We start from the raw sequence: 16,908 nt of genomic DNA, 5'->3' as shown, positions 1-16,908 counted from the left end.
AAAGAGTAAGCCCTGCTCATTTGATAACAAATGAATGTTTGTATTTATTTATTCAAATCATCTCATTTGTTTTTTTCCCCCCTTTCTTTCCTTGGGGCATGGCAAAGATTGTTAAACAAAATATTTGAATTGTTTTGTTGATACTCTGTAAGCAGTACATAAGTATAATGCAGTAAAAAAGTAATTTCAGTAGACATATTGCTCCATCTTGTGATCACTTCTGTGATCGGTTTATTTCAAATTGCTGATCGGTGATTGGCCCCTTAAATACTGATCGTGTAAACAGTTTAATGAAAAATGTAACTATGAACTATTCACTTTTTTTTTTTTTTTTTTTTGGTGGCCAGTGGCCAGACTAACGGTTTCTGTCCGTAACTGTTTTGTAGTGTCAGTTAACCGGTGAGAACGGAAGCTGTTAGTACAGTTCCAACGCTGGAAGTAGTTTATTGATAAATATTATATCCAGTTAATAAACCATTGGCCATATTTTGGTGTTTGTGTGATGTTGGAAAATTTCAGCAGGTCACTCACTTGGGATGTAAGCTCAATTGTTAGTTCACAAACAACAACCATTTTCCAATGCGTGTTCGTTTAATCTTTCCAGAAAGCATCCAATGTAAATCAAGGCTCACACAGGTTGATTGAATTTGCTCATCCATTTCTTTCAATCTCTGAAATACAGGAATCAGACAAAGTCAGATCTGGGCTGCTTTTCTTACCTCGCGAACACTCACACCCATGGGGGCAAAGTGAGAAAAGGGCGCTGTCTACGATGCAACCCCCACATATATAGTGTGCGCTGTCAGATAAGTCTAATCAAAAACGTTGGTTCCGATCTTCTCCATCTATGGTTAATCACTTCAAGGAACAGGTCGTCTGGCCTGGAGACATCCTTGGTCACAAGGACTTCTCGCTCTGTCAGATATCCCTCAAAGCCACATTCCATTACATTAGACAAAGCTGTATGCGTGCAGTTTTGTGAAGGCCTGTTGGTGTGTGTGTGTTACACAAGACACCTTTAGTTATCTTTCTTCTTTCTATTGATTTTTAGAACTGCTTACGTGTAAAGATATTTAGCTAATTGTGTATTATGACCATAAATGTGTAATGCAATTACAGTCTGATCAACATATGGCTAGTACTATTCAGCCATCCATCTTGAGTCAGTAATTACCAGCCTGATGCTAATATTGGACAAATCCTTCAGCGGTTTAAGAATTAAAACTATTTTCTCTGCATTTCCAACATTATTTCAAGCTTTGACGCAATTTCGGTGGTTACCATGCAAATCTGCTGCTTTGCCCTCATTTTGGCAAGCTGAAATGGCACTCGTTCCCCCTCTCTTCAACCCTCATTAGATTAGCGGCCTGTGAAAGTCTTTTAATTTTGACCAAGTGCCATTTCTGTAAACCAATGTGCCAGTAATCCCTTCTCTCCAGGGAAATGGCTGGAGAAGGAGTTGAGCCAAAGAGATGAGGGCAGCAAAGGGCGCAAATTTGAGGAATCTTTTAATATCGGACATTTACTGACTATTGAGGGAATGTAAGGGTAACACACTGCCATGCACCGCCTTAACATTGTTGGACATCATTATATTACTGACACAATAAGAAAAGTAATTCTAATCTTCCCCTGACCTTGCACTGAAACGATTCCCAAAAAGTGGATACTATTGCTGGATTAAATGGCAAGCCCCTCTTCCGTAGGTGGGGAATATGCATGTATTCTTATGCAAATACCATGCTCTCTTCATCGCCCTCTCCCCTCTAAAGCTGTTGCAGTCTTCTGACCAGGGGCATCCCGAGCAAAAGATAAATGGCCGCCTTCCCCGCCTCCCTAAAGACACACTGATCTTTTCAGCATAGGAATTCGCAATGGATGTTTGTGTGTGGGAATATTTTCTCCATGGTATGTCTCCTAAGTTCATACTAGTTTGCCTCAGCCCTTTTTTCCACTCGAGTCCCGGTGGCATCTGGACAACGTTTGATTATGCCGTACATTAGTGGTTGTACAGTGTTTAACATCAATCAGTGCAGCCCAGCAGATTTGTTGGAAAACCAAGAGCTTTCTTTTCACAGTGAATATTTTGTGTGACATCCACAAAACAAATGTGGGCTATTGATTTCAAATTAGGTTTATGTACGCGTACTCATACAAATAGTAATTTAATGTTGCAGACTTGCAAAAATGATTACACACCAATGAAAGTTGAACAAAGCTACATTTTTATCAAAAAAGTATGTTTATGATTCACAGGAATTCAACCACACTTTAGTCCAGTCATGATCAAAATTCTGAATATTGTTGTTGTTAGTAACAATACCTCATGAGACCTGTACGTCAGTGTATATGTTCTCCTGATAAGACAAGTATGGTTGTACAACTGCCATTTGCGCCATCTTAGCCTCTGCTATGTTTGTCAACGCCATCACACAGTCATTTATCCCACTAAAGTCTCAAGAATACATTCCCCAGAATGTCTAGGCTGATTCAATTAGCTCTACAATGCCCACGTTTTAGTTTAATCCAATCCCATGACATGTCTTCGTTCGCAACATTTAAGTACTTTTTTTTTCTTGACGCTCATTTAGTCTGGACAGCAGTAACGAAAGAGCCCCCTTGAGCAGATGCAAGAACAGTGTTGTTCAGCCAACATGTGGAAAACTTCACCCCTTTCATCCAATATCCAGGCCAAAGTTTGCCAATTTTCCCAAACCACATGGCTGGTCTCATGGAGCGCTTCTCAAAGAGTCTAAAGTTCTTAATTGACGTAATAAAACGCTGCTATTTTGATTGTTAAAATACATCCAAATCATATTATTTGATATCAATCTAAAATAAAAGTCCATTCCAAATCTGTTTTCTTCTTATTTCAATTTATGTGTTGACTAGTTGTAGCTAAAGACATTTTTATTATGAATTATCTTGTTGTTGTTGTTGTTTTTTTTTCTTTTTACAAATTACAAACACGAGTACGGTAAATCCAAAGTCCAAAGCTTTGGATCGGTTCACACACATCTGCTGCACGCAATAACGATTGCAAAGAGACAGCAAGCCACACAGTGAGAGCTATACATAAGTGCCACATTATACATTATGTCTTAACAATATGTTCTGGGCTGATGAACAGTAATGTAAAGTGTTCAAGCCACAGGGCTTGGGCTATATACTTACAGACACACACAGCAAACTTCACCGTCCTTTACATTTTTAGCTCATTGAGGTGCCCATGCAGAAATGTTAACAAAAGGGCACGAATATGCTTCCAGTTATTGACAAATCTATATTGGACTCACTGTCTTTGCAATGCAGACACAGTCGAACTGGAGCTTGCTTCACATGGATCGTTGCATCTAACAACCAGCTCGGCATTGCTATGCTGCACTGAGCCGTTTCCCTCACCCCCTCATTACATTCTACTTAGCCACAAGGCAACAAACAGCTCCTACAGTTGTACAACCCCATGTTGTTTCATTTTTATTTTAAATTTAATGCAAGGGTGTGTTTACCCCACCACTTAGAAAATAATCTCCGGCATGGGTGTCGTGGCACAAACAATTTTTCACTCCTGGTTGCTTGGTCATCTTAAGAGAATGCGAGAGACAGACAAGATTGTTATATAGGGAACAAGGACTGCATTTAAAGAGCCCATCCTTGGCTACTCTTTATGATTACTTGTATTGCATCCATGCATGTGGCGATTAAAGAAAAAAAAAGCTCTATTTAGTAATACACCCTTCTTTTTTGACGATGCTTTTAAAATATGCTTTCTCAAATGACATTTCTTTACATCCACGGACGCTGAGCCAGGTCAATCCAATCTTTGTGTACTCAATGAAGGTCCCACAACTATGAGCTCAGGAAAGCAAGCTAATGATAATCACCCCTAGTTGTCTAAATGTGCTCGATTGTGTTTAAAAGTGTTAATTAGTAATGGCACTTCAATATTTACAAGAGACACACTTCCATATAATTGATTGAGCGGATGAATAAATATTTGTTCAAAGAAGGCTTCATGCTTCCTCGCCACCCTTATGATAGTTTCCTGCAAGAGCCTAGCAGGCTGCCCAACTAGGGGCGTTCACATTTTTACATATCGTAAATTTAGATTGAAGTGGAAGTGAAGAAGATAAATTTTTACCAATTTGATATAAATAAAAGTCAGATTGTGCTAGTTAACTCTGGTCTTAAAATGATTCATTATAGTTTTGAGGTGTACATTTTTGTGTGGACTAGTTTTTGTGGTCGACACAACTGAGTTGTTCGACTATTTTCCCAGCCCAACTTCAAACAACATTGGAAAAATATTTGAATACACACAGAAATTGCGTGTCTGTCTTGGATATATGTCTGCATCTCCAAGAGGCAGGCCTAGTGAGATGCCGTATGATTAGGGCCAAGCCTATTTCTTTGTGAATGCTGTTATTATGTTTTTTTTCTTAATATGAGCTCTTTTTTTTTTACATTATCGTGAGCTTTTATACAGTATCGCGAGCCTTTCATATACCGCCAACCTCCCCACAATATTGTGATAATTACCGTATCGCGAGGTTCATATCGTTATGTTATCGCATCGTGACATTTGGATATAATGACATCCCTTCTAATAAACTAACCACCAGCGGGTGCTGGAACTGCACAAATGGAAAACAACTTGGGCTTTTAAACAGATTTGCTGCTATTAATATCGTGACATGATGATGATGATGATGATATATTGTGGCAATTTTAATATCGCGATATCACGACCGATATTGTGACATAAAATTGTATTGTATTGTATCCCTACGCGTGATTCCAGCGAGTCGCGCAAAACGCAAAACTCCGGCCGCAGTGGAGTTTTGCGGATATCTCCGGAGATTTACGTCGTCACTATGCGACAAAAATGCTCTGACGTCACTTGCGCGACTTGTGTTTTCATGCGAGTCAACATGGATTCCCGCAGCGCTGCGTTGTTTATAGCCATTCTTCAGACGCTTTTTGCTTATTTGTCCGCAACCAACTACTGCTTCTCGTTGAAACGTTTAAAAGCAATTCTGACCTCTTGTCGGTCCTCCCGAACGAGTCTGGCGCCGCGTTTTTGGTTTCGTAGTAGTGACATCAAAGGACCGAACTTCCTTCTGAATGGACAGTATTTAGCTAACTACTGCCGCCTAGAGGCTTGGCATGCGTTTGAAAACGCACTTCCGCGGTGTGGTGTAGCTGCGTTTTTAACAAACGAGGATGTGTATTCCAACACTGAGTGTGGGAGAAATATTCGGTTGTTTAAAAAAAGCCCGGCTACGTGTAGACAAGACCATACTCCTCTACCAGCGTTCAATAAATAGCTGAGAAGTGCCTCAATAACTGTGGCCCTCCCCTTCTGCATGTTAGCGCATTACAGCAAGTTAAGTGTGCTGTAAAACCCATTAAAAAGGATTGCTTTAAAAAAAAAAAAAAAGCGCTTATAACCATAATTTTGTTATGATTTCATTTAAAGAGATTCTACACACTGGTGTAGGAATGTTTACAGCAACATAAAAACATGCTATAACTTTTTTTTGTTATGCAATTGCTTTTGTTTATTTGTATTTTACTCTCTTTGCGGCTCGCACTATGTGTGTTTGGGTCAGTATGGCTTTTGGGAATACTTGCATGTGGGCATAGTCCTTCCATTAATTAGCCTAATAAAAAAACTCACACACACTTAAGGTGACACGTAGCGTTATTAAAGAGGACTATCAACCTGATTTCATAAAATAAAATAGAAAATAATAAAATGATGACTCACTTTTTTCCAGTTTGTTTTTACTATGCTACAGTACATACGCTTGGCTGCGATCACACAGATGCTGCTACTCTTGATGATAATTAGTCATTGATAACACTCTTGGCTGACGATACTCGGATTTATTTTCTTTCCAAAGTCGATGTGAGACCTGACTGATTCATAGATAAACTCAAGCCATCTAGTACAAGGAGGTATTTGACCTTTTGTGTAGGGATGGACCAATTATCGGCAAGGCCGATTATCGGCACCGATTTTTGGCGTTTCAATGAATATCGGCATCTGCCTTTTTTTTTTAATCTGATGGCCGATAATAAATCAATTTAAAACTAAGTTCAATGCAAATCTAAAAAATTGTTCAATAGACATATGCTTAAAGACGTTTCAACAAAGGTAAAAGATCACTTTTTTTTTTTTATATTTTGACACCAATATTTTTCTTTTTACTGAAAATGAATATTGGCTCCAAATATCGGTTATCGGCCTCTTGACTACTAATAATTAGTATGGGTATCGGCCCTGAAAAATCCGTGTGCTGTGAACAGTGTGTGTCAGTCCGGATGTGCCTTCAGCTAACCAAGTCGTTTAGGAGGGGGAAAAAAAAACATTTTTATTGATATTTGAAATTGATTCGATTGAATCGATTAATCGCCCAGCCCTAGCTCAGGGCTCAATTTTCTAGTTCCTGCTTGTAAAGCACCCTCTGCTTTTCCCTTTTTTCTTCTTGCTGCAGCTCCCTCTCTCGTGCTCTCCGGATCTTTCTTGATTGGCATAGTGCTGGGAGTCGGCCATGCGTGCCGTGTTGGCCCATGGGTGCAGTCTCTCCCCTCTCTCTCTCTCTATTTCTCTCTCTCTGTCCCTGTTCTCTGCTCAGGAAATATTCATTAATTAGTAATGGAGACTTTGTAGAGCAGTGCTGGTTCTTTCTCCCCTTTTGCAGATACGGAGGAAATAGAGGAGAGGAGAAACCTTGTGGCCAGGCTGGGTGGAATCGCCACAAGCGCGGTCGATCACAAAGCATTAATCTTCCTATTTAATGACTGCTGCGGCTAAGTGAATGTACGTAGATGAACAAATGCGGATGGATCCCGGACTTAGACCTCCTCTTCATAATTCCCAAAGCTTTTATCACATTCCTTAACTGATATACGTATGCAGAGAATTTTGGTTGAGTCAACTGCCGATGCTGCTCAATCTAACAAGCAAGTTGTGCTTTATGCGTCCTTGCATGCGGTACAATAGGTGGCGTTGTACGGAACAGAGCTGCTATGCATCCGCTTAAGAGCTTTTATAAAGGTCACCTCATCTGGGCCTGCGACGCAGGAGGCAGCAACATAAGAGCGCCCCAGCTATCAGCTGGGCCAATAAATCTTTGTCTCAATGAGGCCACTTATCTTTCGCAACACAACATGCCATCAAAAAGCCAGCAAAAGATTTTGGCTTCAACTATTAATACAGACAATTGAACTTACATTTTCAATGCTGCATGTGCATTTAACAGCACCGCTAATACTATGCATGTTAATCAATTAAAACAACAAAAATACTTGATTTGCGCTTAAATGAAGCCATGCTTTGCTGTGGGTCTGATTGAGGCTGTTTCAGCTGTTATTATTCTGCGGATTTTTACTTATTTTAACATTTTCACCTCGTATTGTTTCAGTATCAAAGTAAAGATTTTGATATTTTGACACCAGAGGCTAGTCTTTGATTTGAAAAACAAAACAAAACACAAAAGTCAGAAAAAATGCTAATTGCTGTACAGAGTAGGCCCAGGATTAACCCTTCGATGCTTGCTGAGATGAAGTCTTGAGAGATATACTGATGTGTCGCGCAGATTCACACTACTCTTATTCTCTGGTCAGATATGCAAATTGAACTATTTTCGCGACGTGTCAAGTCAACATTATGTGGTTTGAGGAGGTAGCTGCGAATCCGTGCCGGGCGAGGAGAGGTGAGAATATTCACTCAAATTGGTAAATTTGAACGATAAGACACATTGCGTCGCGACACCTAATTGCTGTCGAGAATGTACTTGCAAAGTGACACACACGGCGTCCTTTGCCCTTGTAGCGTGGCACTAGTGTAGCAGCTACGTTAGTATCCCACGATCGAACTGCCACAAGAAACTCGAGGTGAAGCGTTATTTTACTTTCGGTTTAAATGTACCCTGAAGATCTGTGTGACTTAAAGGCACCCCCAGCCCCTTCCAAGTTTGGTTTCATTCTGATTTATATGACCTGAGGGTTATTTAGCTTCGGAGATTTCACTGTCGTTTCTATGTCTGTTTGGAGCGTTGCGTCAGGCCTAAAGGCAACACCGATATGTGGTTAAGAACTGTTGATGTAAACCAGGCAGCTTTTTTAAAGGGTTACTGTGACTGCAAAGGGCCATGTGACATGGAGGAGGTACAGTGCAGATGTGATCATGGAAGCAGAAAAAGGCATTAACTTCAGGGAGACTGACATTTTTGAATAAGAGCCACTATTAATAGGGAGTAGAAGAAGGTTCCACAAGCTCAATCAAAATGTAGAATCTGGTTTGCTTTAGATTGGAGCCTTGCAGCTTTTTCTCAGTTACAGCTTTCAAACCTTTTATCAGTCTCATTGATCAATGCCGATGTTGGAGTATTGCCTAAAAGCTTATATTTCCTTCCACCCTGTCCTTTTTCTTCATTGCCTGTCAGTCCCTCAGGGGGCCTGCTATCTTTTCTTGTTGACTTTTTGCCCTCTTTGCCTGCAAGGTATCTGGTCAAACCAGCTGCTAAATCACTCAAAGCAAGGTAACCTTTTTTATGTATAATCAATCAAATGTTAATTTTCCTTTGAAATTCACTGTTTTAAAGGGGTGGGAATCTCTTGCCAAAACAGGTGGAAATACATCATAAATCTAACAAATGAATGAAACAACTCTTTTCTTCACTAACCACATAATATTCGTCCTGCTTTGCGTGCAAATATACAGGTATCTAAAATCAAGGCTTGAAATAAGTGGTCAAAATTAGCATTTTGCGAGTCAAAATGTGCATTTTGCACCACAATCAAACACATTGACACGCAAAACTGCCAATGGTGTCTATGTGGCAAAACTCAGAGCTGCCAAATGTTACAGAAATCACTGAACGCTAGGCCCATAACATATAACATAACATATCCCTGATTGTTCAAATATATATTAAAAAAAAAAAAATTATCAGAGTGGCCAACGTTCCCGAGGGCTCTAGTTTTCTCTCCACTCCCTCCGTGTGGGACACGCCTCATAACTGATCAAGGAAGAGAGCCCCACTTTCTATCTATCAAGCATATCCTAATATTTTGAATGAATAAAAAAAGAAAAATATTTTGAAGTTCTTTTGTCACTTTTAATTTAGCTGATTTTACTGCTTTTTATATTTTTGTCGAGGAACCATTTCGGTACCGGTATCGAGGCACTTTATACAGGTCGAATCGAAGTCAAAATGTTGGTATCGTGATAACACTCGTCACCATTCATATCGCTATTTTTAATGGTCTCCGAATTGTTATGCATATAAGAACCAATTCTGTCTACATTGTTGCTTTCTTCATTCCTGCACGTTTCCCTGGAGTTGTCTGTGAGCTTGAGAAATGAATGTTGCCATAAAATTCATTGGGCATGCCACCCTCCTCACTTGGCAGTTCACCTGAGCTTGTTGTACTTTTCTCGTATTTTAAATTCTCGTGGTGTTCCCCCCCCCCCCCCAGAGTTGTCATAAAGCTTTTAACAATCCCTTAAGATGTAGAGCTGGCTGACACAGGTAACAGTTTATTTTTTCATCATTGACATTTCAAATATTTTAACAACTGATCCATTACAGCAGCAAGCCACAGTTTCAGTTAATAATTCAGGACATTTTGATTCATGTGGCTAGGGCTTCCTTTGTGCACACTAAGCTGACTTGAAGAGTGGGTCATGGTGCTCATGCAGAGACAGCATTCTTGGATGCTTATGTTTGTTGGAGACTTGACTCAAAGGACAGCAAATCCTGTCAGATGTGAGCAATGGCTTATCCAGCAGCCAAGTCAGTACAGGCTGTTTGTCCTTGTGATATGGTTCTGGTGATGTGTATTCATATTCAACACAATAGAAGCACTCCTACTCTCGTGTGTTTATTTTTTGCTCAGTATAACTCCGATTGAAGCACACAATCAAATTGTGGTGTGCACTCTGCAGGTACAAGTTGTACAGTAAATATGTTGCATGTTATGCTGCTGATACACATTACTGATTTTTTTTTTTTTTTGCTTATGTGGTTTTTGAGTTCATACATTTCAGCATCCGCTGCCTGTGCTGTGAAAAATGTCGACAGACGGGCAGGTCTGGTGAAATAACACCAAATGACTGAAATCACACAGATGTTTTTATCTGTACTTCATTGCTTACCTGCAGTAATTTAATAAAAACACGATGAGTAACGCAGTGCACATCTGCATTCAGGGCACAGCATTGTGACAGAATACACAAGTACTTCGTGCTCTTGTACAGCAGCCTTTACCAAACTTTTTAGTCCAAAAGTTGGTACACTCTCTCCCCCTGCACAAGTTTAAGCTTCAGGTTGTACCTTGTTCATAATAAAAATTCTTATACTTACACAAGCATCCTGCGGGACATCAGAGATGTGAAAGATAACCACGTGATGCATTGCTAATATGCAGTGTTTTTTTATGGTTTATTTTCGGATAACTAAAAACTGTAATAATAAAAATTTGTATTTTTTTCGCATTAAAAATTTTAAATATAACTGATGATTCTTCCAACCTTGCCTCTGACAAGTCTTGAATCATCTTGTCAATCTATAAACAAAGCAAAGGTGTTTCCCCATTGTCTTATCCTTTTACGAAGAACTACAACCGAGTCCCAGTGGTTGGCTTTCGGATTTGTCAAGGCACAGGGCAAGCCTCGTATGATTTAAAAAAAAAAAAAAAAAAAAAAAATACTGAATGTCATGCTAGAAAGTACAATGGCTGCACAACAGCCATCTCAAATCTTCTGCTTCTTGTCCATGATGGACTCCTTTGTTCTTTAGACTGTGTGTTTTATGTCATTATCTTGCTACATGATTGAGAACGGGCTCTGGTGAGCTCTTCTAACATTATCTTCTTTATGTTGCCGTCCTGTTCTGTTGCTTCTCACTGTAGTTACATCATGCAGCCATTGTATTGAATGCAATGCATCAGCCTCAGTGATGATGGTGCATAATATTCAGAATATACCCAGACGTTTTTGGACAGTCAGAAAAAAAGATTGGTATCCTCAGCAGTGAAAAGAAAGAGTAAAGTAGACATAGAGGGGATCAACTGGAACTTCCGCAGCCTTAAAGCAAGGAGCAGCAGGTGTCTCCTCGAGCTGTCTTTCTGTCTGTCACAGTGAGCACACTCCTTGCATTTTCATGGCTTGCTCGATATGGCTTTCAGATGTCGCTTGAGATGCGGCTCACTGCTATGCATTTTCAAGAAATTGTTTGTCTGGGTGTCCTGTCTACAGTGTCTGGTCCTTAGAAAAGGTGTGACGCTATCATCAGATTGCCCCCGAGCAACCTTTTCAAGGTTCTCCTCCTGTTTATTGAATGTACAAAATCCCATCTTTAACATAATGCAAGTTAAATAATAATTTCATGTGGCTTTGCTGAATTTTTAATCCTGCTCCAGTGAATGCCTGCATGCTTCAATTTCACGTCATTGATTTAATTCATGTGCAGCTTTCAAAAAGGAGTGATGTTGACTGCTGGCTTCTACTTCCCGTTGAGGCTGTAACATGATGTCGCAAAATGCGTTTTATGCTGTCGGAATACGAACCTCATTTACGCTCTTAAATACGCTCTGATGTTTTTTTTAATTGGTAAGTAAATCTCTCCACCCTTCACTTTTTGCTTCTCTCCCCTCCAGCTGAGGATGATGGACTCTGGGAGAACGGTCTTTCCTACGAGTGCCGCACGCTGCTGTTCAAAGCCATCCACAACCTGCTGGAGCGCTGCCTCATGAATCGCAGCTTTGTGCGCATCGGCAAGTGGTTTGTCAAGCCCTACGAGAAGGATGAGAAGCCGATAAACAAGAGGTTAGTGTCAGCATGCTGCACTTTTTATTCTTTTACATTTGATTTTGATTGTTGGTGCTGCGATGCGGTCCGATGCAGCTCAGCGGGTTGTGCAAGGCTTTCGATGACACGAGGTTAACCGTTTTATTGCCTTTGGTTGTTTAACTCATCCCAATGGCATATTTATCTGTCATTTCACAATGGGTCTGAAAAAGTCTGGTACCGAATGAGTTAAGGTTAAGCTGCAGACTGCACACTCAGCTTGATTCTTAGTATACAGTGATTTTTTTAATTCAGTGTTACAAATGCATATGGTCAATTGCCATTTTAAAACAACGTTGTTTATTCTGCTGCTCACTCATATACAGAATTAACTATTATTTTATTCTTAAAGTGTCAGCAGTTATTCTACTTTATCTTTTTAGCGGACTCATTATTGCCATAGTCCATTCATATTTTACTTGCTTGATTTTAGCTTGAGTGCGATGCACAGGGTCGGATATGGCTAACTGGCGCTACCATGTCAAAGACAGGGAACTCCTTTACTTGTTCATCACATCGCCATCCAGAAGTGTTTAATCAGGTTATCATGCATAATATCATTTTATTGTAAGAGTTTTTTTTACTGTGTCAACTGGTCATTTATTTGAATGACGTTACACTGCTCACTCGCTCGACGCGAGTATGCCATGGTACACGGCCTTCGGGCCCACACGCATGCTCCGTTAGCTGCTTTCTCTTCGTTGGTTTAGTGGCTCCTTCTTCATTGGTGTAGCGGCTTCTTCTTCGTTGGTTTAACTTCTTCGTGTTTGGAGGCGGATGCGCGCGGCCTACATCACGCACCATGCCGAGGTCGGGTTTGTTTTCAAAATTTTTTCTATTGAACTTTTTATCGAAGAGCTTTTCCATTGATATTGATCACGGCTCAATCGCGATACATATTGATATTGAATTATCGGTCCAGACCTACCCTCAACACTGCGATTGCGATTTCATATGCAATAATTTTTTTTCACGGTCCTCTTCCCATGTATATTTAAACAAACACAAGCAATAAATTAGTCAGTATTACTATATATATCTATATATATATATATATATGTGTGTTTATGTATATATGTATATATATCTATATATATATATATAGATATCTATATATATATATATATCTATATATATATATATATATATATATATATATATATGTGTATGTGTGTGTGTGTGTATATATATATATATATATATATGTGTGTATATATATATATATATATATATATATATATATATATATATGTGTGTATGTATTACGGGAGTAACATACATTTCAGTATGGCATGTTCAGTTCGGTCCACTTGCGTTCGGTTCGGTCCACTTAGCGCGTGTTTACGCAAGGGCACTGCTGGCTGAGGAGAGGAGGGTAGCGGCACAAAAGAGAGGGCCCGAAAAGAGCCAGAGCTCGAAAGTCCCCCCGTACACTGCGGTCTCCTGTTTGGGAACAGTACAACTGCTCGCGCTCTTCTTTCTCCGCTGCTCCACTCGCTTGCCGTACAATGCATTCATGAACCTCGGAAACATAACAACTCAGCAACACACAAATCCGACCACAATACAGCTAAGTCAATTCGTTACAATATAATATAAATAAAAAAGTGTATACAATTTCATAAAGACCTTTTAAAGTACTGTATTTTTTTTCATCACAAAAAGTGTATATATGTCCTTTAATGACAACTTGAATACTTAGATGTGTCTTAGTCATAGGCTGTTGCTGCTGAGTATTTAAAGATTTCAGTGTCTTAATAATTTACAAAATTAAGAGATCTTTATTGTTAGTGTATTTTTTATTCTGGTGTAATTCCTTAGAATATCACCCGAATGGTTCGCTTTTATTTATTTAAAAAAAACAAAAAAAACATTTACTTGTCGTCTTTTCAAAATAAACATATTTAAAAAAAACAAAAACATTTTTTGTACCGAAAATATACCGAACCGAAGTCTCCAAAAAAACGAACCGAAATGTGATTTAGAGTACCGTTACACCCCCTAATATATATATAGTTTTACTGGTTGACTTATATGGTGGAAACATCATCAAAAGTTAATGTAAAATCATTGTAACGTTTGCTTTCACTGACTACAGTACAGTTAAAAGCAACATAGCTAAACTGGATATTATTGCCACTAATTTAATTAACATCTTTAAATCATGTGTGTCGTAAGAAAGCGATACAAAGTGAAGTAAAAGGTCGGGAAAGACCAGCTTATGATGAACCTCAGACACTAGCTAAAGTTCATTCTGTTATGAGCTTCAACCACTTGTTAAAATGATGACAGCAGCAGTATTATATTTGTTGTGTACCTGTGCTTTAGTGGGTGCACATTACAAAAAAATGAGGCAAGTTTTGGAGAAGGGAAAAAGTCTTTGGAAAAGGTCCTATCGTGGACTGTTGCAGGGAGGGATCTTATGGGTTGTTTTTGATTGATTTTGATGTGTCAATATGTAACTGGATTTGGAGCTGTTCTTGGCTTGTTGCCAAATCTCCCAGTCAAGTAGCCACGGGGTCATGGAGCAACATTATCTTTTTTTTGTACACGGACGTGTCTCTTGTGTTTCCTCTGTGACCGTGTGTCACTTTTTCCCGCACGGTGAGCTTAATCGGCATAAGATGAAATAATGGGCAAACGGATGCAAAGTAGAACTAGCTGTGAAATTCGTGTCTTGCTTAACTGTGTTACATTTTGCCGCAAAGAGAGACTAGGAAAAAATGAGTCCTTTGCTCTTCTCTATTGTGGAACACACTCTCTCTGTCTCTCACTCGCTCTCTCTCTCTCTCTCTCTATGTCTCTCTTTCACTCGGCAACCTTCCCTCCACCCCCTTATGCTGTCTCAGAACAGACTGGACAGGTTATAAATAGTGGTGCAACGACCCTGAATTTTACTTGTTGTCAGGGATGTTTTTCTGATTCCTTTTATGTGTTTCAACCACACTGGAATTTTAACAGACACAACGCCTTCTTTTGGCGTTTTGCTTTTAAATTCCTATACATCATATTCTGACTATGTTGTGTCCTCAAGTGCCGGCCCAGTTGGTAGAGGTAATTATTTAATGTTTGTGGTCAGGGTAATATGTCATTTTGGAATAATGTGCAAACATTATATATTTATATAGTGGTAAAACATAACAGACTACTCTTGTACAGCTTTGTATCGTTTTATGTACACTACCTTTCTCCACTTTGGAAAGTAAAAATAGACTTAAGATTTGGGTTGGGCTGCTCAGTTGCCATCTGCTGATGGAAAACGCTGAAAAGACCCCCCCCCCCCCCACACACACACACAGATCAACACACACACCTCCCCGTTAATCATCCAAAGTCTCCAGTTGGTGGCGGCTAGAGCCAGCTGACAGTGTTCATAACCTCAGCCCTAGCCCTCAGCCTGTGTTGAAATGCTTACATCATCCCCCACCCTGCACCAGCCTCCTTTATCTTTTAGTATACTAAGTAGTATAGACTTAAGCAGCGACTCCTGTTGTACGCATTAAATGTGTGTTTACAAGGGAAAATCGTTCTTTGTCTGGTGTGCAGCGTCTCCAAGTAGTGCAACAAGGTTGTTCCAGTGAAGCTGTGAACTACACTGGCTTTGGAAAACAGCAGGAGAGAAAGAGAGGGAGAGAGGGAACGGACAAGGGAGAGCTCATCTTGGTTGTCATGGCAGCAGAGAAATGCACCCTGGGATCGCGTGTTTCCAAGGTGAAGCGGGATGCTTGTGCTCTATTGGCCAGAGTCGACTTGTCAACGCGCTCCTAATTGGCCGTGCTTCCGAAAACTAGTACAACGTTACATCCAGTCGGCTTTGATGTCTCAATTTTGATCAGGACAAAGGGATATCATTTTGTCTGCTCAATATGTGCTGTGTATTTAAAGCAGCAGTGACAAGATGTGCTCCAGCAGCACCGCTATAATAAAAGTGTTTACATTTCATCTCTGTTGTGTTTGAACAAATGTGCTCTTTTCATCTCACTGAATCATGTTCCTTTTGAATGAGAACATACATTCAAGCATTGGACACACATGTACCTGTCATGTGTCTGTGAGCATTCTTTTGGTATTGCTGTGTCCAGTGTTGGGAGGTAGATGTGTGTGCGTGTGGGTGTGTGTGCGTCCCAGCGCACTGTGGCAGGCGGAAGCGGCAAGCAGCACTCTTGTTAAGTAGGACAGTGCGGGATAAAGGGCCACTGCCTCCAGTCTGGGGCTAAAGCGCTAAATTTATCCCCTCCATGCTCCGAGCGCAAGACAAACACACAGGGAGACGGGCATACGAGCATGTGTGTGTCAACAACCTGCATGCAGTCTACAAGAGAAGCCAACAAGAGCAAGGAATAATGTGCTTTGAAACAATCGCAACACATGTAGACAGCCGGAAAGGGTCAAATATCTTCACACCTGTAATTCCAGCAACAGGACAGTATGACTTGCTGCTCTGTACATATACAGTATGGCTCTTTTGTCTAACATACAGTATGGCCAATATTCCATATACATATCTGTAATATTACGATATTTTGTTTTCTGTAGGAAAGCATTATATTATTGACTCGTGTTTCTTTGCTGCATGCACGGGTCATCAACCTCAAGGCAAATGCTTAGCTATAAAATATAAATTCATGAAGACATCAGAGGGGAGTAAGTTAATACAATTCAAGTATTCAGGTTTTGCTGTTACGCATATTGCTGTTAGCGGTAGGAGTGTGGAGCCATTTTAGAATTTACATCCTTACATTTCCTCTGCTTCCTCTCAGTTTCATTCTCCTTCCCTCCCACCTTCTCATCGCTGAAAGATGCTGTAGTTTCTCCCAGTTTGGACTATGTGACAAGAGGCCACAGCCGAGGTCAAGTGAAGTCGTCATAGTTAATCCATCCAGCGTTAAAATTTGTCGCCACTTCCCTTTCCCCCACTTTTCCCCAAAGTTGCTCTAATTCCTTGGTACTGTATGTACAGTTGAAACCAAAAGTTGACATTCACAGTAATAAAAACTCATTTTGGGGTGCCAGTCCGAGCTCTAATTTTAATATATACACGTCACATC

General features: G+C 40.0%; 1 protein-coding gene across 1 annotated transcript in view; it reads left to right on the top strand.

Moving 5' to 3' along the window:
* med13a (mediator complex subunit 13a) overlaps positions 1-16,908 on the top strand; it is an 85,027-nt gene that overhangs the window by 17,887 nt on the left and 50,232 nt on the right. Inside the window, exon 3 of the mRNA XM_086012713.1 lies at positions 11,671-11,839. Coding sequence (XP_085868839.1) covers positions 11,671-11,839 — 169 coding nt within the window. The remainder of the gene's footprint in view (positions 1-11,670; positions 11,840-16,908) is intronic.

Source organism: Filicampus tigris, chromosome 17, assembly GCF_054856515.1.
Source record: "Filicampus tigris isolate MCC_2025a chromosome 17, RoL_Ftig_1.0, whole genome shotgun sequence".
NCBI classification, from domain to species: Eukaryota; Metazoa; Chordata; class Actinopteri; order Syngnathiformes; family Syngnathidae; genus Filicampus; species Filicampus tigris.
This window is presented reverse-complemented; position numbering and strand designations above follow the sequence as displayed.